The sequence below is a fragment of the Haliotis asinina genome, chromosome 15 (genome assembly GCF_037392515.1).
Source record: "Haliotis asinina isolate JCU_RB_2024 chromosome 15, JCU_Hal_asi_v2, whole genome shotgun sequence".
Classification (NCBI taxonomy): Eukaryota; Metazoa; Mollusca; class Gastropoda; order Lepetellida; family Haliotidae; genus Haliotis; species Haliotis asinina.
This window is the reverse complement of record NC_090294.1, coordinates 35,441,048-35,464,233: the sequence shown is the minus strand read 5'-3', so window position 1 is coordinate 35,464,233 and position 23,186 is coordinate 35,441,048. Positions and strand designations below refer to the sequence as shown.

At 38.6% G+C, this 23,186-nt stretch overlaps 2 protein-coding genes across 5 annotated transcripts; one reads left to right on the top strand and one right to left on the bottom strand.

The window, feature by feature from the left end:
- Window positions 1-567: 567 nt before the first annotated feature.
- LOC137265606 (serine/arginine-rich splicing factor 10-like) lies at window positions 568-7,565 on the top strand. 4 transcript variants are annotated; one of them, XM_067801036.1, is made up of 7 exons: window positions 580-687; window positions 3,351-3,457; window positions 5,221-5,322; window positions 5,670-5,793; window positions 6,006-6,035; window positions 6,380-6,445; window positions 7,204-7,565. In XM_067801036.1, the coding sequence occupies exons 1-7, from the start codon at window positions 623-625 to the stop codon at window positions 7,280-7,282; spliced, it is 573 nt and encodes a 190-aa protein (XP_067657137.1). In that variant the 5' UTR covers window positions 580-622; the 3' UTR covers window positions 7,283-7,565. The 4 variants fall into 4 exon arrangements, with proteins under 4 accessions (XP_067657140.1, XP_067657137.1, XP_067657139.1 ...); XM_067801038.1 differs by having other exon boundaries at window positions 6,380-6,461; XM_067801039.1 differs by lacking the exon at window positions 3,351-3,457 and having other exon boundaries at window positions 568-687; window positions 4,473-5,322.
- A 3,037-nt stretch (window positions 7,566-10,602) lies between these two features.
- On the bottom strand, window positions 10,603-17,956 carry LOC137265605 (serine/arginine-rich splicing factor 10-like). Its single transcript, XM_067801035.1, has 7 exons — window positions 17,848-17,956; window positions 16,619-16,723; window positions 14,673-14,776; window positions 13,946-14,057; window positions 13,237-13,266; window positions 12,742-12,801; window positions 10,603-11,085 (listed from the first exon to the last, which is right to left on the bottom strand). Exons 1-7 carry the CDS (start codon window positions 17,910-17,912, stop codon window positions 11,007-11,009), a joined length of 555 nt encoding a protein of 184 aa, XP_067657136.1. The 5' UTR covers window positions 17,913-17,956; the 3' UTR covers window positions 10,603-11,006.
- Between the last annotated feature and the right edge of the window lie 5,230 nt (window positions 17,957-23,186).

The following is a 23,186-nucleotide window of genomic DNA, read 5'->3' as shown; positions in this document are numbered from 1 at the left end:
TTCACACTATAACACTAAACATCAACGCAAGAAAACAGTTAGCAAAACGTGCATCTATATACAGCATATGTACCTATCGCATTTCATAATCGTCTATGCAGAAAAGGTTAATTTATGGTCCATTTGATGCCAAATTGATGTCATAGTGCGTGCTTGCATTTTCTCCTACAAAGTTTTATGCAATGTCATATACCTATATTGTGCAAGTTTTGGACAAAATTATAATGTCCAAAGTAGCTTGTTGAAAATAGGATTTAAACACAATGGTAAGGTTTTGAATTTACTCTTTGGTCTTCGAGCTGAAACCCTTATACCATGTGCATAGAACCAGGGATTAAATTCAACATCTCTATATAGTCTCTCTGATAGAGCCTACTATTTCATTGCTTTCTTGTTCATCAATGTTCATTCGAAACATATATCCCAACATGACTAGTCATGACTAGTCGTCGAATGATTTAAAAAATGATATTGCTGTGAGGTTTTCAGTTTCAAACACATAAACATTCGTTCAAACGCTCTCAGGTTCTCGGCAATTATCGGTAATTTCCGTTCAGGAGCACATGCGCACTGGCTCATTGTTCGATCCGCTCGTGCTTGGAACGCAAGGCAGAGGTAGAAAATGTCACGCTACTCAAGACCACCGAATACTTCTCTTTACGTGAGAAATGTTTCCGATGGAACCAGGTTAGTATAAAACTTGATTGGTAGGTGTCAGGTTTATGGCAATAAAAATTCAATCGCAGTACGCATGAAAATATGCAGGTTAGTCGGTTTGGAAGAGCGCATGGGATCGAGTAAAAATGTCGGGTGCAGCAATTGCGGGCTTGTCGATTGTCGCGTGGTTGCCTAATTTGTAAAATTCTGTTGTATGTACTTACCGTATGAAATTTAATTGAGGAACTGGTAATAGCATTTTGTAGGATGGATTCTCGACCTAGATAGATGATTAATGCACAATTAGCCAGTGTCTGACACGTTTTCAAGATCTCGCCTAGCATCGAGCAAGTTACTTAGCAGAAGTTGTGTTTATTGCCTCTTAGACTTAGTCAACGTAGAGTTGGATATTTTAAACACATGTTGTTACAGTTGAAAGTCAAATGGTGCTTGCCGCGTAGAAACATTTTGAAATGGACATGATCAAGACCAAAACCACCTAAGTCGTGTTAAACGAACTAAGATAACTTCTATTGTTCTCAATTGTTTCAATAGATGGTCTCATACGGCTCAGAATCTCATTCCTTTAATTTCTTACATATAGTGTGTTTGGTTTTATCAGTCTTGCTATAGATTATATTTTGGGGTTGAACTGAGAGTTGGGCTTTGGAGATTCTTTGTCAGAAGAGATCCCTAAAGGTCAACCAGTGCTCAGGGTTCACGACGCCAATAAGTAGTAGTAGGTTGCAGACTTGTGAATTTGGTTGTATGTTCATACCATACTAGACTGTTAACAATTCTGATTTGTTCATGGTTGGAACATGCAGTTTACTGGGCGCAGCACCAGCCAGCGAGGAGGAATTATCTTACTGTTGCACCGCCTCCAGTTACTGTCAATAGTTATTGGGATAAGGGTTAGGTACCTTTTTCATCTTCAGGAAGCACTTTTTAATCAGTAAAAGTGTGAGAGGTAATGTGCAATACTCCCCATGGTTGAACATTTACAAGTAGTAGTCCAGTGTGAAATGATTTTATTACTGTGTGGAAAATAATTTAGTTGTCTGTGTTTATATTGTGTAATGAAAAAGTTCTAGGAACAAATTTGTTTCTCTCTAAGACTTTGTTCAATGAGTTAGGACTACAGTACACTTCCTTTTCAAGGAAAGGATCCTTTTAAAAAAGTAGGCAGGTTCGGCATTTTTTCAACATTGACATAAAGGCAGCTACTTGTTATATTTTCTTAATTTTCAAATGGTATATCAGTTAATACTACACTGGAAATATGTATGGCAAATTCACATGCCAATATGTGTCTGACCTAAATAGCCTGAATGTACAGCAGTCTTGTTATTCTATCACTGCATCTTGTGTTAAGAAACCTGCTTCTTGTGTTATGAAAATAGCAATGTTCATTTCTAAGGGAACTGATTATTGTCTGAATACCTTGTGTCTATTTATGAAATAATAAAACTAACACTACTCAAGTAGATAACGAAGCTGACATAAATGTGGGTCACTACTTGTGTGAAATGGATGGTTCATGGTGATGCTTAGAATGGTATTCTGAAGTTGCAGCAGCATGCAGTGCACAGATGGTCCTTTCCCAGCTGCACTGTAGTTTTGTCTGTCCATGGATATAGTTTCTTTATGTATCTGATCAGCTGCAATCAGATTTCTTTAGTGAATTATGATTTTGAATTGGATTACCTAGACAGTAGTTATGAACAGTAAATGATCTGTGCATGTGGATTATAACAGAGCTGCAGATAGTTCAACCTCAGGAGTATGTAATCCTTATTTTGTAGCCTTTATCTGTTTGAATGTGTTTAGGTTAAATGAAAGGTTTGGGCTAATAGTTTCAGGTTTGGGGCACAGACTGACATTAGTGACAGTTAATGGGCTGATATGTTTCTGTAATTACTACAGATTACTGTTGCAATCTACTTATGTTTGGTGAATCAACTCGCATCCACTGAATTCTTAGATAGGTGTTTTTACTTGGTTTTGGGTGCATATATGGACATAATATACAAATTTCTACACCAGTCAGGTTCATAGCAACACTCTTATGTATTTATTTTAAATGTGTTGTATTCACTGGTCGTTGTGGTCATAAAGGAAGACTGCACATGGTCAAACAATTTATTATCCAGTAATATTGTATTTGTATCCGATCAGATGTATCACTCGCCATATGGTGGATTCATTGCAGACTTAGTTTTTACCTCTTTAGAGAACACAAGGATGATAGCGACACCATTCTGCCATCTATATTGTGAAATGTGCAGAATTACAACAAAAATTATAAATATGGACACACATAGCTGGCTATTGATAGAGATCAATAATTTGGAAATATCACAAATAACCGTAAGAATAAAATTCTCCAACATGTCTGAAACGTAGTGAAAGAAGTCAACATATTTCATATCATTGGTTTTGGTGGCACATTTATGTATGGGTTTTAAGAAAAGAAAAGATTGCGACATAAATTGGACGTAGCCCTGCATTTGCTATATTTCAAGTACCATGTCATTTCACGTGCCATGTCACTGCTGTGCAGAATGTTGCAAGTAAATATTAACTGGGTCACATGTTTGTCATGTACATAATTACATATATGTATATGTATGAATGATCATACGCCATTGATTTTTTTGGTTTCCCTTAATAAACTTTAATTGGTTTTCTAGACAAGATGAGTTGCGAAGTTTGTTTGGCAAATATGGACCCATAACTGATGTTTATGTCCCTGTGGATTATTACACAAGAAGACCCCGAGGATTCGCATACATACAATATCCTTGAATGCGTGGACTAATATTTAATTGGTCCTTTCTTTAGTTTAATTTCTGTAGTTTCTATAATAGAAATGTTTGAAGGGTTTTGTGACCTAGTTCATGTATCTCATGTTCTTTGTCAAGTGCACTAGTGCTTAAAAAAACCAGAAACAGTGATTCAACAAGCCGACTGCCAGGTGATGTTTTTTCTGTCACACCCGCAAGAAGTATACACCAGGGTTAAAAAATCACATTGCCTGATGCCTAGGACAAGTCAGCTTTCATTTTGGGCAATCAAATAATGGTATCTTGCTTGTCTGTTGGCTTCTAGATTGAAATTGCAATTAAACTTGATAATAAAGAAGAGTTATCTTTCTTTGCTATTTATCACTTTTAGACAAATAGTCCAGTAAACATGAACATTTAATAGCTTTTTGATTTATTGTTTCATAATTAAATCGTCATGGTTATGTCATAAATCAGGACGAGGGAAAGATTACTGAGGACAAGTTACTTAAATTCGCTTGCCCTGTAGCAACTGGCTTTCAAGAAAAAAATTGAACCCCTGATACATTGTCAGTTGTGACATTTTTGCCAATAAAGATTACACACAACTCTTTAGTCTTTGACAGGGATTTTCAGTTATTCGTTATTGGTCTTGGGCCTGTGTTTTAGAAAGATTTTAATCATTTTTGACTGTTCTCTTTTTGAGTGTTTTTTTAATTTTTACCATTTTAGAAGCACAGTTTTATCATTTGGTTTATGTTTATCGCAACTTAACCATGTTAACATGAAAATTGGTTCATTTGGAGAATGTCTTTTAGCATAGCTCAATATCACAGTCTACTAACCTTTATTTGTTTCAGAGTTTGAATGTTACTTTACCAATATTAAAGTGGTTTATAGCACAATGTTGTAAATAAATCTGTGACTGGAAAATTGTCAAAGATTATCTGAACTTGCTGAAAGGGAAGAAACATTTCATTTGTCTGACATCCAACTTGATTAAACTTGTTATTTCATTTCTTTTATCAGAATACAAAGACAAGTTAAAGTTAAACAAGTACAACCTATAAAGGACAAAGTTAGAGCCAGGCAAAGAGCAAGCACAGGCTGACACCATGGGTCAATTGCTACGGTTTACCATGCAAATCGCAAGCGAGTCCCCTTGCATGTCCAGGCTGTCCAAAGTAGCTGGGCTTCCCCTGCTTTCCTTAGTCCCATTGCTTGAGGCAGTACAAGTTCCAAGTCTTTGCCAGTACCAAGCCCACTTAATCATTCCAATACAGTTCAAGCACGAAAAGCAATTTCGAGCCATTTCAAGTCCATTTGTCTTTTACAAGTCAAGCAGGGCAATCTATGACCAGGTTTCAAGGCACTAAAAGCATTTCACAAGGCATAGTAGTCAAGGTCAAGACATAACAAGTTCCAAGTTGAAGCTGTTTCAAGGCAAGCCAACAACGGTCATTTGTCACTTGTTGGCTGATGGTCGCTTTCTTGGTGTCTCTTTGGCTAAGTTGACATATATCCAGCAAATTTAGCTCTATTTTATTGTAACTTGGTACTATCACATTCAAACAATGCAAGACAGATGTTGTTCATTTTGTTTACTTGTTCGTAATTGTTTAAGAGAACATGTTTTTGTTTGAACATTTTTTGTTTCTAAACTGTTAAACTGTTTCAGTGAACATTTGTAACATGAATAGAGATTTTCCATTCTGCATTTTCTTCTTTGATAAAATGTTTGCCAAAAGTGCATGTTAAGCCCTTAACCAGATCACATTTGAGGATCCTAGAGATGCAGATGATGCATTGTACCACCTGGATAGAACACGCTTCTATGGCAGAGAGCTGGAGATCGAGTTTGCTAGAGGTGATAGAAAAAGTAAGTGGGAAAAATTCACATTTGCAACGCAGGATAGATGAGCAAGAAGGAAACATGCCACACCAACGATGTTAACGCTCAATGGTTAACTGGTTGGTTTTTGGTGAAATAGCCTACATTGCATTCACATCCTTTGGTCACTGAGAACTTACCTGAAAAAGATTGAATTTTAAGTAACCTATACTCAGTATGGATCATTGTCGTGCAGTTACAACCCTCATTTTAAATATGATAATTATTGTATGTTTTTGAGCTTATTGACAAATGTAGAATGATGAGGTATTTGATTGGAACATTCTCTGATCAAATTAGAAAATGGTCACTTGATTCCAATGGTACTTTTGTAGCTGCTGGACAGATGAGAAGCAAAGAAAGAACACGCCGTTCACCATTTGGAGGTCATGGGTATGATGATCATGACCGTGGAGATCGTGGTGGGCGTCGCCGCAGGTCCAGATCAAGGAGTCCAAGGTTTGTTATTGACTTGCCTCTTAGTGTTCACTACCATTATAAAAACATTTTCTAAAGGGTATGATAGCCCAGTATATTGCGTAAATGCAGTCCTGTGAAGTATGTGTACTCCTGTGTAAATGCAGTCTAATATATTTAGACTAGAGATACACTACATGAAGTAGGGATCTTACTTCGTATCTTGAAATCTTGTCTTTGACTTCTGTTAACAGGAGATCTCGAACAAGATCCCCAAGACGAAGGTAAGATACACAATATGTGCAATTTAATTCTTCCAGTTTCTCTTTTACTTAAAATGAATTTATCATTCTCTTATACTTAAAGTTCCTAATTGAGAATGATAATCAAGGGTTTCCTTTTCATAAGCATTGTAGTTAAGAAAACATCTGAACTTAGGGGTCCCAAAGGGGAGAAATATGAAAGCAGGTATCAGTGCTTCATTTTCGAAACATGCAGTTCATGCTTCATTATAAGGTTGGGATGGGGCAGTGTATGAGACAGTGCTCTAACTGGTGACGTGACACGATACTGAGTAATAGACATGGATGGAAATCAGTAGTTGTATATATTCAAACATGTGTTGCAGGAGGTCTTACAGCAGATCAAGGAGCAGGTCCTATGACAGAAAAAGAAGCATGTCCCCCAAACGACGGTGAGCATAATTGCAGGTGTTTATACCATACTTACCTCTAATCTTTATAGTATTACCTACTATACTTTCAGTATTGTCAGAGGGACTTTAAAACAAGCATGTTTTGCATATTCATGTAAATGTTACCGCTGTGTATGGCTTCTCAGGTACCACCATTAAAGTCGAACACAGGTTTCTTTTATATTCCCATATTCCAAAAAACATTTTGGTAAATATGCCTAGTGTGAAACAATCAACCCTGTCACTGAGTTGCTTTCAAAAACCACTGCTTGAGAAACCACTTGGTACTTTCAGCCCAAGAAATACATGTCACGTTTTGAATCATTTTCCCAGTTAACAGAAATTTAATATTACTGGCCCATGAAGGTCCATTAGTAGAATAGGCCTTCAGCAACCCATGCATGCCATTAAAGGTGACTATGCTTGTCGTAACAGGCGACTGACGGGATCGGGTGGTTAGACTCGCTGACTTGGTTGACACATGTCATTGGTTCCCAATTGCCGCAGATTGATGCTCATGTTGTTCATCACTGGATTGTCTGTTCCCGACTCGATTATTTACAGACCGCCGACATATAGCTGGAATATCGCTAAGTGCGTCATAAAACTCACTCACTCACTAATATTTTTACCTTGTGTTTCTAATTTCATTTAATTTTTGCATGTCTTTCATCACATTTTACATTTAGAAAAGTGATAGCAAATGTATATCCATGTTATCTTGAGTGTTGTCAGGAACTAGAATCATGATTTTTCAGATCTCGATCCTTCAGTCGTTCTCCATCAAGGGGCAAGTCACCTGGTGGTCGCAGTCGAAGCAGATCTGGGGAGAAGTGATCCTCTTGTCCTAGATCCAAGTATTACATCTGATAATCATGTGAAGAGTGAGCTCGAACATGTCAGCAGCATCTTGTGGCAATGTTGTCTCATTTCATCTGTACATATCTCAGTGTCTGATCATGTGTGCATCTCGCTGTATCACACCATAGCTGTTGAACTGAACAAGGAGACTGTCACCCCAAGCGGTTTTCTACTTGAACAATGCAAGCAGTACACAACTGTTGCCATTTTATGTTCTTAAAAGTATTTTATCCTGTAATAAATGATAATGTTGCTAGTAGATCCTGGACTGTTGTTCTTCTCCTGGACCATTTGCTGGATTCACTTTCCTCACCAGATGAACTAGGAACCGATCTTTTTTTTTTGATTGTATTGAGTAAATGAACATTCCATGTCACTGCCCTAACCACTGTCGTAAAGTACATGTTACCTAGTCATCATACCAGAACACAAATCCAGTCATGAACAGAGCTATACTCCAAGGTCAATTGTTTCTTATAGCCCTCTGTAGAAGGCAGTGTCAGAATGCACTCCGAAGTTTCACATGAAATTAGTGATCTTTTAAAACAAATAGCCTTACAGTAACAGAAAAAGTTTGAGTTTACCACAGATAAGGACAAATACATCAGAGGGGAGTGGGTTCTCAAAGATTTAACAGGAATAGAACCCACTGCCAACAGACCAGAAGCAAGTCACATCATCATAAATACCGCAGAATGACTTCATTAGAATGCGTTGCCATGTATCCTGTCCAGAGGGTGGTGGGGTAGCCATGTGGTTAAAGTGTTTGCTCATCACACCAAGACCCAGGTTTGATTCCCCACAAGGGAGCCCATTTCTGGTGTCCCCTGCCACAATGTTACAGGAATATTGCTAAAAGCCATTTATAAACCTAACTGTCCTGTCCAGCTATATGTATATGAAATATGGACTTTCATAGCACATATCAAACAAAATATTTAGCTGCATTTCTGTTTAAGCTATGCAAAGTACAAATTTACACCCTGTCTTACTTGTCATAACAAACTGCCCTGAATACACAGCCATTTCCCTTTTGTTGTGCTCTTTTGTATAATTGTGCAGGTTGCTTATGCTGTTGCATCACTATCAAAGTGATATATACTGTTACACTTGGTATTTAGAGGAGGTAAAATTGCGTTAACTTTGGATAAACCAGTCCACCAAGCTTACATACCCTGTGTCCTATATGTTGTGCTTATGATGCACTGCCATCTGCACAACATGGTTTACATGCTGTTGATGCAGCATTTCAATTCTTACTCTTTAATTAGTAGAGCAAAAACATCCCATGACATTGTGGAACAAGAGTCATCAAAAGATGACATATCCCCCACATATTTGAAAGGACAAATCATCTGAGAGTTACTTGATGTTTTCTTAGATCAAGTTTGAATCGTTTCCATGGAAGTCAGGTACCAGGGTAGAATGGGCCTTCAGCAACCTATGCTTGTCATAAGAGGCGACTAATGGGATCGAGTGGTCAGAACAGATGACTTGGTTGACACATGTCATCGGTTCCCAATTGCACAGATCGATGCTCATGTTGTTGATCACTGGTCCAGACTTGATTATTTACAGACCGTAGCCATATAGCTGGAATATTGCCAAGTGCGACGTAAAATTAAACTCACTCACTCCATGGAAGTCATGAAAAATATAAATGCCATATATCTGTGAACAGCAAAAGGCACCACTTCAAGATCTGTCTCATATACATGCCAAGATCTGTAGAAAGATATCAAATGGTTTTCGAGTTGTCCTCTGGAAATGAAGTCTATCCCTCCACTTTGAGACTAAGTCAGAATTGTTTCAATGGAAACCAGGAAAAATAAAAATGCCAAAACATTGTAAATAGAAAATGGCACCACTTAGTGGTCTGCCTCAAATATCTGCCACTTTTTGCTGTAAGATCTTGAATAGTTTTCGAGTTCTGCTCTGGAAACGAAGCCCATCTCTCCATTTTGAGCCTAAGTCAGAAAAGTTTCCATGGAAGTTGGGGAAATGATAAATCACAAAAGTCTGTAAATAGCAAAAGGCACCACTTCAGGTTCTCCCCCACATATATCTACCAAGTTATGCTGACAGATATTTGGAACTTTTTGAAATGTGCTCTGGAAACTAAACACACCTCTCACTTTAGAGACAAAGTCTGAATCGTTTCCATGGAAACCGAGAAACTAAGAAATCACAAAAACCTGTAAATAGCACCATTTTAGCTTCTGATTGGTATATCTATCAAGTTTTGCAGAAAAGCAAAGAACAGATTTTGAGTTCTGCTCTGGAAAGTAAGCCTATCCCTCCATTTTGAGACAAAGTCCAAAATGTTTCCATGGAAACCAAGAAAGTCATAAATCACAAAACTCTGTAAATAGCAAAAGCCACCACATTAGGGTCTCCCCTACATATCTGCCAAATTTTGCAGAAAGATATTTAGAAGTTTTTGAGTTGTGCTCCAGAAATGAAGTCCATCCCTCCATTTTGAGACCAGACAATCCAATGATCAACAGCTTGAGGATCAATCTGCGCAATTGGGAACCTATGACTTGTATCAACCAAGTCAGCAAGCCTGACCACCCGATTCTCTGAATCACCTCTTACGACAACCATAGTCGCCTTTCTTGGCAAGGATAAGCTGCTGAAGACCTATTCTTCCCACATCTTCATGGGTTTGTTCAGAGGATACCATACCAGCAGCATCCCTTGACTTAACCCGTTTGATGGGGTAGGACAAAATGTTTGCTCATGTCAAATTCCTAGGTCCGATTCCCCACATGGGTACAGTGAGTGAAGCCCATTTCTGCCGTCATATTGTTGAAATATTGCTAAAAAAAACCCTCCAATGTTACATCAGTTAGAAATTTAAGGTTAATGGGGTCCCTATATTCCAACGTAAGATCACAAGCAAGGCCATTTCAGTTACTGCATTATCACATCATTACGCCATTGTATCAGATCATATTAACACCAAGCCAACTTCATCTTACCCTGCAAGATACATCAATTACCATCTTTTAGGAACTCCAAAGAGTAATGTGGCTGGGAAATTGATTTCTGATCTTTCCTAACAGACATTAAAAAAAAACAAGCTTTGTGAATACAATAGTAACGAATACTTATTCATGAACGTAACAGCCCACTGACAGTCAGAAAATTGGTCCATTAAAAAAGAACACACATTGCACTACTGCTGTGCATAGGTATATTCCATTTTGCACTTCTCAAACATGTTCTGCGTAAATACCAGTAATAAACAGCTGATCCTGGTAACGGATGAAAGGATGATCAAGAGAGTGACATCTGGAAAATATGTTTATTCCATTACAGTTGTATACACACGTATCATTCAGACTGATGTGACTTAACAGTAAATGACACGACTAACAGACAAAATCAGTAATACAGAAACAGGAGCATCACATTCTGGAGGTCTAAAAGCATCTCGAAAACTCAACAACAGAGGAACATAAGTGAAACTAGTTGTTTCAACAACATCAGATGTTAGACATATTTACAAGGATATCACCTTCAGTTTATCGGATGTAACACCACTTGAAACTTGTGTAGAAATATGACAGAAGCATTTCAACTGTGTACACTGAAAACAAGGACTGGACATATTTACAGATAATGATACTAGATGCTGGTAATGTACATGAAGCTTATTCATCTTGAAGAAACGATCAACAATGAAATGGCATGCTCAGTTGTCACTTGAGGGACTCCTACTGAGGCCGCCAGGAGACTTTCCTCGTGAGATTGAGCGACTGAAGGATCGTGACCTGAAAAAATGAAAACAATGGTCAAAATCATGATTTAACGGACCTGATACGGTTTATTTGGATCACAATGCTTGATAACATTATGTTAAAAATAACTGAAAACAGTAAACTCAAACTTTGTGTTCAAAGATTACCTAAATATACACTTGTATAGACCAGTGCAGTGTTGTGCCATGAGCACGGGCTTGTGGGATCCACACAATTTTTTCGCATGATGCATAAAATTTCTTGCAGCATGTCCTCATCTGCATGTCATACTTCTACATAAACTTGCCTTCAAAAATATAAAGTTGTCATTTTATTAATAAGCGGGAAGTTGGGGTTTCTTGCCTGCAACACTCAGCAAACCAACACCACGATGTTTACACCGCCATTTTGAACTTATTAGCTCTTGACCTATCACATTTGTCATTACATATTCATGTGTTGCATTTGCAGTTTATCAGACAAAAAAATAATCTGTTATATATTTAATGCACACATGGTCTTAAAGCATGACAGGAAGCAAGCTGCCAAAGCAGCAGATGCAGCTAACATGTTTTGTTTTTTATAAAGTGGGGAAGGGGGCAGTCAAGATGAAATTCATGAGACAAACAGCCCTTCCAATCAAGAAACATTACCATCAGTCCACAATTCCTCAAAATAAACTGACCTGGGTGCTGACACAAAGTGGAAACCTAAAGTCAGATCTCCCAAATCCAACTAGGAAAATCAATATCCATGGGTGTATTTTCACAATGATGGAATGAAATGCAAATTGTGTTGTGAGTCAAATTAAAACTGATTAATCCATCTGTGACAGATGATGGTTGTGGAAACTTTCGAATGCATACAAGACATTCTGAATCCGCTGAACACAAATGTGATTCTCATTTTAGCCTGGAGCTGTGATGCGTCCTATTCAGTCAAGACATGACCCTGCATTGCAATGTATGCTGAATATCGCGAGGCTGGGTCATGTCCTCACTGCATGGGACAGCATTGCTGCTCTCGACTAGTGAATTTTGAGCATGTTCAACCTATCAAAGTTCATGATTGATTCAAACCTTAAACGAGTTAAACTTCCTTTCAGACAAAAGCATGACTGAATCCTGTTAGTCCATCTCTAATAACTTCCAAAACATACAGCATAACTTGGAAGCCAAACAATATTTTCATACCTTGCTCAGTCACCCATATCACAAAAAGACAGAGAGCTTAGCCAGAGTCTAATGAGGTAAACAGAATGTGCTAAGTCTTGACACACATTTGTAAAGAGAGGTAATGACATAACTATTGTAAGCAGCTTCCAAGCATTAGTATTGGTCCTTAGACCCAAAGCCAACTGAAAACCACTTATACCAACAGCTTGTTTTCTGCAGGTCCTAGTGGCCAACTGCTCTTTCATCCGCAATAACTAGGAGTAATATTTCCACATAAACTACAGGGCCGGATCAGGCCCCATAACGTTTTATGTTTCTCGATCCTTAGAGACTGCAGCTTTTTAGAGTCCAGGGAAAACACTGGTTCCAAGGAACAATTCTTGTTCAAGAAACGTTTTTAGCCTTCCTCAATACCCATGGTTAATATACTTGTACACACTCATGACACACATCACCTATTCATTATTTAAGTAGTTTTGAGCATTAGAGTGAGGCAGTAAATAGCAGCACTAACCGTCTGCCAGAATATCGTGATGAAAAACCTCTTCTTTCATAGGATCTGCTGCGAGACCTCCTGAGGACAGAGAACAGATGTTTTAAAATACATACAAACAACTGAGATCACCAATTTACCCTCTCAATATACACAGGATACTCAATGTTTGAAAATTTGAGCTTTACTTAGGGAATGTTCACTCAATACTGGGAAAAGGGAAGGGTAAGGGATGGAAGCGTCTAGTGAGGAGGCGAGAATTTAACAAACCATACTGCCCTAATACCACTGGCGTGTATTTTAACATTGTTGAGTACAATAGGTTAATATCCATCATGGATGTTTGACATGGTGAGGTCAGCAATATTGCAGTTATATCACAGAACTGCATGGTCCTCGGTTGGATTTCAACAGTATGTGCGATGATTCAAGCATTTGACAGAACACTATAAGGTAGGTGACATCATTTTCGTTGACATTCAAATTTAGTTTATTGTACATGATGCTTGACAATACCTTCTCCTTGGACTCCTGCTCCTTGACCTCCTGCAAAGGAAACATAGTCTTTAAAAAATAACCCACACAAATTACAAACACCAAAATACTTAACTGTTGAACATAAAGAATCAAGACGTCCACTCCCAACATAGAGAATTTGTTCACAACCTGATACACACAGGGAATAGTAAGGAATTGAAAAGGGTTGTATGGTTGGTGAACTATCAGTCAACTGACTGACATCAGTTATCGCTGGTAGAGCGAGTATAGTTTTACAATGCCCTCAGTATCATTAGAGTTATGGCAGCAGTCTGTAGATATTTGAGTCTGGGCCTGACAATCCAGTGATCAATGCATGAACATCTATCTATCTATGCAATTGAGAATGCATGACATGTCAACCAATTCAGTGAGACTGACCAACCAATCCTGATAGAGGCCTCTTACGACAAGCTTGGATTACTGAAGATCAAATATAACAACAGATGTTCACAAGCAAACCTTTGTACTGGTAAAGCCAAAATAACTTTGTCTTTCCATCACCATAGTAAAAAGAATTACTTCTCTTTAATGTAAATTTGGGATTTTTTCTCATTTTTGCAAACTATGTAGCTTCGATCTAACTCCACTGATTACATTGGACAATACAACATGCCCTTAATGGCTATGTGATTTGAAATGACTACAGCTATTTTCAGTCAAATTATCTGCCTCCTAAATTACTGACCGTGGACTACGACTTCTGGACCTGTAGCGACTGCCTCTGTCATAGTCATCATAATAACTTCGACCATATGGCGAGCGACGCACTCTCTCCTTGTTCCTCATCTGATTCGGAGCTGGCAAGAGAAATAAGCAAATATCAGTGAGGTCTGATGGCAGAAATAAGGGAAGCTCAGTGCTTCAGCCATGCAAGTGCCATTGCCCCATTCACACATAACTATGCAATGGCACTTTCTTTTCAATGCTAGAAGTACCCATTGGCACAACATTTACTATAATCCACAGGTTTTCTATACCATTGTTACCATGAATGCGAAACATCTCAACTCAATTAGCACACATTTCTGAAGTTGAGGTGCCTCTTGGCAACTCTCAAAACAATCCTGACTGCAGCACTGCGAGTTTTTATCCTCTACAAAAATTGTATGTAATAAAGACACATGATTTCAGCCTGTCCATGGTTCCCGATGGTCTAAAGATTTACACCCAAAACACAAATCTAACGTGGGGGAAAAATGTGCTACGTACGTTGTTTACAAAGTTTGCTGCTGGCATCCCTCTACCATAACTGTAGACAATTAAAAAGTAATATTCACCCAACAACTTGTTTCTAAACCAAAACATCACGCAGTTTCAATAGGACATTATTACTTTAAACGTGCAAAGTAATAACAGTTACCCTGTATGTTTACTCAACATAAAGCCTTTGCTCTTTAGTAAGTAATACTCACTTTTTCTATCACCTCTAGCAAACTCGATCTCCAGCTCTCTGCCATAGAAGCGTGTTCTATCCAGGTGGTACAATGCATCATCAGCATCTCTGGCGTCCTCAAATGTGATCTGGTTAAGGTTGTAACTCAAAGGCATGGCAAAACAAATTCTAACAAACCCTGTAGAACATAACTTATTACTACCATAGAAACGCTTCTTTTTACATACCCAATATACATACTCACTACAGCTCTAGGGTGGGTAATTGTTAATAGTTAAAGATACATGATTAATCATTGGTTCCAAAATTCAAAATTTGATAGACCATTAACAAATAAAGAAAGACAATATATCAAGCTCCACTTTGATATCCTAATGTAAGTAATGCGTGTGTGTATACATACACAAATGAACACAATAACAGGTCAAATGTCTGATCATTGGTTCAAAAAACCGTTGATTGGAATAATCAGTTACAGCAACATTACATTTTCCTTTCAAATGCATCCAAAGTTTAATCTAAGCAAAAATATTCCAATCAGATTAATATATGGTCAACATATTCTTCAAACATATTTCACATTAACAGCTGGAAGTACAAATAATAAATTGACTAAAGAAAACAAAGAGTGTTTACAAGATGTGTAAACAAGGAATTGAAGCATGCAGATGGGAAATTGTTCTGGTTGATTGGATATTTTAAGTTTGCTGACTTGAGAAAATGGACTGTTAAACCATCCTGCTAGAGTATACCCACTGTGTCTGTAATTGGAGCCAGCCCTCATCTAGAGAAGGTAAGCACTGTATCTGAAGCCTTGCGTAAGATGACTTGTCTTTAATTATCTTGGCCTGGCTTTGACTTAGATATAAACTTGACTCTAACTTTTCTGGGGTTTTCTGCTTGTGAATACTTGTGTAAACTTGTTTTTGCCAAACTTCACTTGAGTGCACCAAAATGTCGACTTCAGAGATTCAGCTGAAAGTTGACTTGGAAATGCCAAATTTGTCGACTTGCTTGACTTGTGGGTCAAACCTGTCGACTTGCTTTTGTGTTCATCGATGACTTGATCATGCCAAATAATATCTGTACATCGGCCCTGACTGATCAGTTGATCAGAAATCTGTATGACAGCATTGACTGATCTGTGATGTATCTTTATCTAATGGTCTCTTGTTTCTAGCCAGCATGCACAAAAGGGGCTTGTGCATAGACCTGTACTTGATCTTTACTTTTCCCACGTACTTTAAGTTGACTTTGATTTCTGATGAAAAAGTGAAAAATGATTATCATTGGCAAAATACAACACATCGTTTATACAAATACTGTCAGGATGATCACTGCACAAGCCGGGTGTAGGCTGAAAGAAATTAATCAAGATGCATCTTGATATTAGTTTCCGGGCAACTAGTTAAATAGGCTCACTGAACAGTTCAAACAAATAAAGTTGCTGTTTCACATAATTTCATGTTTTCCTCATGAGACTTCTTCCTTAATAATCTGATTCAGAATATTTCTTAAAGCATCTTTTCGTCGAAATGATCATTGTCCAGCCAAGGCTGTCCAAAGCTGAAGCGCTGCACCTTGGATCTGACTAAATCAAGCTATATTATGTGAACTGTGCCATTCCTAATCACTGTAAACTGAGCATTTTCTGGATCAGACATGAAAAAACTGAGCTGTATAACACTGCATCAATATCTTAATCAATGAAGCAATATAATGCCTGTGCATTATTCTTAAGACATAACACCAATTCAACAACGTCACAGCCTATAAACATAACAAAGATGTATCTAGCCTGTGACAAATAGTTAAGTCCACCAGCCTGAACAGGTCTCAGTAGAGCTTTGTGTTAACGTTTGGACTTTTATTTAACCAATAGCCATTCAAATAGACAGGAGCTATGGACTAGTGCTTAAGGTCACAGGCTGTATCATCAACATTTAGCTACTCCTGTAAGGATATTGTATGTATGCAAATCCTCGGGATCTTCTTGTGTGATAATCCACTGGGACATAAACATCACTTATGGGTCCATATTTGCCAAACAAACTTCGCAACTCATCTGGTCTAAAATAACAAATGTTGAAGATATAGTAAGCATGTAAATACTGTACATTACTCCCGAAAAAGTTATCATGGTATGTTATCCCCATCCTTTAAGGGCTATTTCTGGATCAAACTTAAATTTACTAAACCATATACAGTCATCCCAAACGACAACAATGAATCTTGGGGCAAATGGATGACCTCCCACAGTATAAGACACTTATGTTATATAGTCTTTCATTAGCTCTACATCTTTAACATCAATTCTTGTGATTACTCAAAAAAACAATGACTGTTTCTTAGGCATCTGAAAACATGTAATTCCACTGATATAAAAATGGACATTTATTCCTTTCTATATTAAATGACGATAATGAATGAAACTTACAAACAAGTAACATTCATAACATGCTGTGATCAGTGTCACAAGACGCAAATTATTAAAAATGTTGGTGTCTCATGACTTTCCAACATCAGAAATATTGAATACATGGACTGCGAATGTGATATTCCTCTAACTATATAAGGAAAATGGTCAAAACAATACGATCCAAAGTAACAGTATCCGAAATAACATGTGAATTGCCGCTGGTGTCACGTCCCTATAACGTTGGCCATGTTTTTCCAAAAACACTGCATGCTGCTCTACCTGCCCTCCCTGTTTTTTGTCTTTCGGGCTTGTAACCGAAACAAAATATATTATTTGGCATGTCACTAACGGGGTTGCTATAATAAAGGGTTTTTTTATTTACAGAAAGAGAAAACGTATGTTCTGATGCCACTTTTGAGTTGCTTAAGCGTCCAAAGCCAAGTAGGCATAATCGAGTTAGTTTCAGTTTTGTGCCAACCTAAAATCCAAATAAGGGAAGGGGGTCAAGACCTTAAAGTTTACATTTCCCCTCGTTTGCTTCAAGTTTAAATGCTTGAGATTAATGTGAAGTTACAAGGTACTTGCGTGGGTATGTGCAGTCATACGGAACTTTAAATGATCATTAGCCTGAGTAGGTACCTGCATCGCTTTATTTCGCAGTCGAAATTGCCCATTAGTTCGCATTGTTTGTTGTACTTGGCCTAATACGTTTTGTAAAGCTTAAATTCTGTTTCCTGAATGAGAAACATCCTTTTCAGTCTAACATCATACTAACCTCGTAGCATCAGGGACATTTCTGATGTACAGAGAAGTATTCGGTGGCCTTGTATATCTCGACATTTTCTCTGGTATTTTCTCTTCTTTCGTCCAGCTTTCGTCTCAAGTGGGAAGTGTTTATCGCGCATGCTCTAGGCGGGAAATGCCGAACTTTGCCTTTGTGTCCTTCGTGAAAGTCCGTAATGAAATTTGCGCTACCGAACCACGAATTCTGCGTTTCTGCGAATGTTTCAGAAGTTGTTTTAGAAGATGTGGGGAACGATCGGGATAATATAGCATTGACAGATACTAAAAATCAATGTCGAACTAGATCGTAGTCGAGATGCTTTACAAATTTTGGAATCTTCAGGAGTACGAAACAATTTGCGGAATCATTTTTCAGTATTTCTTGGAACCTATAACAGATTCGGCAGAAATATTTCTGAATTTGAACGTTGTTTCACTTCTCTTTCGATGCGTGGACACGTGAATCATAGAGATGTGACGTCTCGTTGGTTCTCGGTGTTAACCTTTGATAGGGGACATGCAAGCGAACGGGCCGACAATGATTGGAAAGTGCTTCTCGTACCCAAGCTGCATGTAGTATGTTTAGATAATAAATGCGTCTACTCTGCAGACAATGATTGGAAAGTGCTTCTCGTACCCAAGCTGCGTGTAGTATGTTTAGATAATAAATGCGTCTACTCTGCAGACAATGTTTGGAAAGTGCTTCTCCTACCCAAGCTGCGTGTAATATGTTTAGATAATAAATGCGTCTACTCTGCCGACAATGATTGGAAAGTAAAAACATCGCACCCTTCAAACTGTATTTAAAGCACAGACATGTACCCGATACACATCATTCATCATAATGTCTCACCACTGTGTTGTATGCGATAAGACTGTCCGAAGAAATCAACATGCTGTGTCTTGCGACCAGATTCACATATGTCATTCGAGTAAGTACAGACATATCTTCCTAAATACATGTGTATGCAAATGCAAATGTAATAGTTGATTATTAATATTTAAAATATGTTTGAAATAATATGATATTTTTTTATTCAGAAATCAACGAGCAACCGAACGTACTGGCGTTGCAGTGTGAGAAACAAAACAACAACGTGTCCTGCCTCGGTAATCCAGTTCGGCGATTCGTTTGAAGAGGGAAAACACCGTCATTGTCACCCACCCCAACCAGTTGACAGTCAGTTGACAGCGATCAGAGTGAGAGTGGAGGTAATTATTGTGTTTGTTTAATGATTGTCCGAGCTTGTTACCTGTGTAACGTCCAGGAGGGACGTCTAAAGGCCTATGTAAGAAAGACGTCATCGGCAAGGCAAGATGAGATTTTCTCCCTGTGGAACCATTTCAAGGATGGCGATCTTTCCTTGTCCCAACTCCTGACGAGATGTGCGGCCATTCATGGGCCCATCCATTGAGTTTAAATAACTCTTTTATCTCAACGGTCCTTTTCAGGACCACCAAACAACCCAAAAGAATGCTTGATGACTTGATAAAATAAACATCTAAACATTACAAACAATTAAACAATAAAGTCAAAATAATAATAAAGTCAATATAACAATGTTTGATATATGGTGACGTTTTAGCCCGTTAATCAGTAGCCGTTTTCGCCAATTTGCTGCCGTTTTCACCAAACGATTTTGGTGCCGTTCTGCTGTGGTGCCGTTTTAGCTATAACCCAACAGAAACAACACTTGTGTAGGCAAAGTTTTATTTATTTTACTGCCCGAATGACCTTCTGACGTCTTTTTATCAATGTGCATATTTAGGAAATCTGTTTGACTGTAATAACCTCTCCCTACAGATGAAACATGTTTGAGAAGATGCGCGTAGTGTGATTATTTCAGAAACTACTTCTTATATAATGTCAAAAGAAAAAAGAAATGCATAGACGGGAAATCTGTTGCGAAAATGTTGGTTAGTACATGAAATGTTACACCGATTTAGAAGAAGGTAATCTCTATACAACCAAGTGGATGCTTTTAGATAACGAAGACGCTGAGCGTGATGGTGACGACGTAGCACGACTCCGACGCCGGGTTTCCTGGCTCTCAGACCAAGCTCTGTCAACCTGTTCCGTACAGTTTGACCGGATATCCTCTATGTCCAGGCACCCTGACTGCTGTGCTGTCACCCGTGGTAGTTACCATCACGCAACTGTAGTACCCGGATGTACCGATCTTGGGCCGCAGTGGTAACGCGGGGTCTGCCTGTACAGGGTCAGTCATTTGTTATACCTGTTTGGTTGCAGCGAGCTATACAAGCAATGATATCTTGCTCAGACTAATATTCAGACGCCTGACAACAGAAGCATGCATTCTTTCAAAAGCGATGTTCCGTGCCCCAGAGCTAAGACGTGACACAGTGTTTTGGCCTTGAAACTCCTTCAAAACGAATGCCAATTTCTGAATGTAATCTCGATGTTTTTTGCCGGACAGTGAATGGTCTTTGCTGCTCAATTGAAGGTGATTTCTGTTGCATTGTGGTGATGCCTTTCTAATCCTTGTAAGAAATCTCATCAAAATCAACATTTTCAATTAAAATAGATTTTTTTCTTGTGCACTTGTATAAAATCGTGTCATCAATACTTTTGTTACATATTTTGACGATTGTTTGAACACAATAGGCAATCAATGGATCTTTTAAAATACGAATCGCCCATGCGTTTCTTTTTGGGGATAGTATATATGTGCTACTGTACGCTCGGTATTCCCATTCTCATCTCATAGATAAATATATATAGATAGATATATATCGAACGATAAATATATTATGGCACTCCTGAAACCTTGCTTTTTGCTCTAACATCTATTTTTGCTACGTTGTGGTGATATTTCAGTTCTCTTAAAAACGGATGAATGCGGTATTCCTTTTGTAAGTTATTTAATTTATTAATAAAACAATATCTAATGAGCGATGAAAACAAAATCTTTCTACGAGGTGAGATATGGATGATAACATATATACACGTAAGCATTATCTGAGCACCACCTGAATCCAAGTGCAATTTCATTATTTTTTTATTACAAAATGACGATAATAACCTAGCACTTGGAACCCGCATGTTAAGCACGTGCTCCATGCAGTATCTCAGAGACTATGAGTCAACGGCAGTTCACATGTTCAGGCACATTTGTTTAGTAATTTGACAATGGAAACATGTGCCCTAATATTTCCTAAACTGAAGATCACTTGTCTAAAAACCTTTCTCGATACGGCACGGCGTTTTCTTTCACAAACTACACAATGGCAATATTTTCTTGGTGTGCACGATGCAGGGATGTCCTCTCCAAACATTGGTGTTGACGGTTATTACTTGGCTTGTGAGGAAACACGTAGTTACCGATGAAGTAAAAGATTGTGCAAGACCTGGAGGTCGGAGGAAGAGCAACGACCGTGATTACCAAGTTCTAATTCGTCTGTGTAGACGCAACCCAATGAGTCATATAGCCCCACGTGTATGGCCCCACGAATCGACAACTACCTGACATCGTCGCCCCCAACAACCAATCAGATTACAACCCATTGCGGTCATTGGAGTGTTCACCCACTATTCCTGCAGTGCTTTCTGCCTGCCACCTGTTAGTGGTTCTGTGGTTGTTGTGGGCGTGATCGCAGACGTTGACTAAGAGCATCCCATAGATATCCGATGGTGTTTGTGTTTGGAGACCTTAAGGATCATGGCAGCAAATTCATGTTGCAGTTCCTGAAAAAATAAGTCTGTTGTAAGTCTTGCCGTTTGAACTCACACGGTGCGTTTAAAAATGACTTTGGTTATTGCAGTGTGAAGGACGTAATGCGGACAAATGACATGCCAGACCATGAGCTGCAGAGGTCTACAATAGTTTCCCCATCTTCAAAATTCCCCAAACGGTAAACCCTCCTTGAACCGAACCCAGTTTGTTACTCTGGATCTAGTTTGTCGATTCAGTGCAGATTTCAAAGAAATTACGATTCATTAAAGTGAAAAGTAAAGCCGTACCATCACACTATGTTCAAACTTTCTCCGCATATTGAGAAATACTGCTTATAGATTGTAGTTCTACCAAGGCATGTAACAATGTTTGATCAAAGAACCTGGCATATATGGTACGTCAAATAATACCAAATATAAGGTCGCCATTGTAACCGATGAAGATATCTGCTAAATGCACGCCTCACGTCAACGTTTGGCTTAAAAGGCATGCCTTTCCTGTTTTGTACTAGCTTCGAAGGCCCCACAAAGACGATGGGCTCTGCAAAAAATACTCAGTCATCAAATAATTTGATTCAATTTTGGTATGGTTATTGCTGATACCATACGACATTCAACGTCCACAAATAGATGATGTTTACCGAGATCACTCAGAGGCCAGGGGAGTCCACCTTGCCCAGTTACGATCACCGCAGCACAAAGGATTGCGTATGGATAGTTTCAGACCCTGAGGCTCTGAAGCTAATCGTGAGCTCAAAGTATTTTGCACTCTGGATCCGATTCCGACGAAGTTGTATTTTAACTGTATTTTTACTGTATATGCTTTACCTCTCCTTACCCCGATCATCAAACTATGAATACAAGCAAGTGCTGTGCCCAAGTCAGCCGTGGCCAAGACATTGTTGAAAAAGTCTAACTTGCACATAAGTTTCCTGAAGAATTGCTGGGCAATGTCCTTTGTATACATCATTCATTTCTAATCTTCTTGAGAGAGCAGTTAAACTCATACTTTTTGAGAATTTAGTTACCAATGATCGTCTTTACAAGTACAGGACGGGGCATGAAAAAGACATGGAGCAGCCCTGAATTGTGCTCTTAACAATGTAAAGGTGAAGTTTTTCTTCTGGTATTGCTCGATCATTCCTCGGCTTTCGATACTGTGGATCACCAGCGATTACTAGCACACATTTAGTGTGAGTTTGGAGTACTAGGAACTGTTCTGGCCTGGTCCAAGTCCTATCTGACGGACTGAAGACGACGTGTGATGACAAGGGACACCAAATCAGAGAACACCAAACTGATATGTGAAGTTCCCCAGGGCTCCGTTCTTGGTCCCGCACTGTGTACCCTATACACGTATACATGCCAACTTGGAAACATCATACAAAAACACAGTGTTCCACACCACGTCTAGGCTGATGATTCCCAGCTGTTGAAGGGTCTTCCTCAGAACCCTCAGTTACAACAAATCAGCTATATAGGACATGGAGTCATACATTCAAAGTGTCGAGACTTGGAATGGCAATTAACAAACAACGTACAGCTGAACGGCGAGAAGACCTCTAGACTCAAAAAGCTTTGCGTTGATCATCGATCTGTGAGAACAGCTGATATCAAATTCCCGCCAGTGGTGAGAA

Excerpts from the sequence above, each read along its gene's own strand:
- LOC137265606 (XM_067801036.1), top strand. The coding sequence starts at position 623 with ATGTCACGCTACTCAAGACCACCGAATACTTCTCTTTACGTGAGAAAT. Across the intron at positions 5,323-5,669 it reads TGCTAGAGGTGATAGAAAAA|CTGCTGGACAGATGAGAAGC; the intron begins GTAAGTGGGAAA and ends GTACTTTTGTAG. Across the intron at positions 6,036-6,379 it reads ACAAGATCCCCAAGACGAAG|GAGGTCTTACAGCAGATCAA; the intron begins GTAAGATACACA and ends CATGTGTTGCAG.
- LOC137265605 (XM_067801035.1), bottom strand. The coding sequence starts at position 17,912 with ATGTCGAGATATACAAGGCCACCGAATACTTCTCTGTACATCAGAAAT. Across the intron at positions 16,724-17,847 it reads AATGTCCCTGATGCTACGAG|ACCAGATGAGTTGCGAAGTT; the intron begins GTTAGTATGATG and ends TTGTTATTTTAG. Across the intron at positions 12,802-13,236 it reads AGCAGGAGTCCAAGGAGAAG|GAGGTCTCGCAGCAGATCCT; the intron begins GTATTGTCAAGC and ends CTCTGTCCTCAG.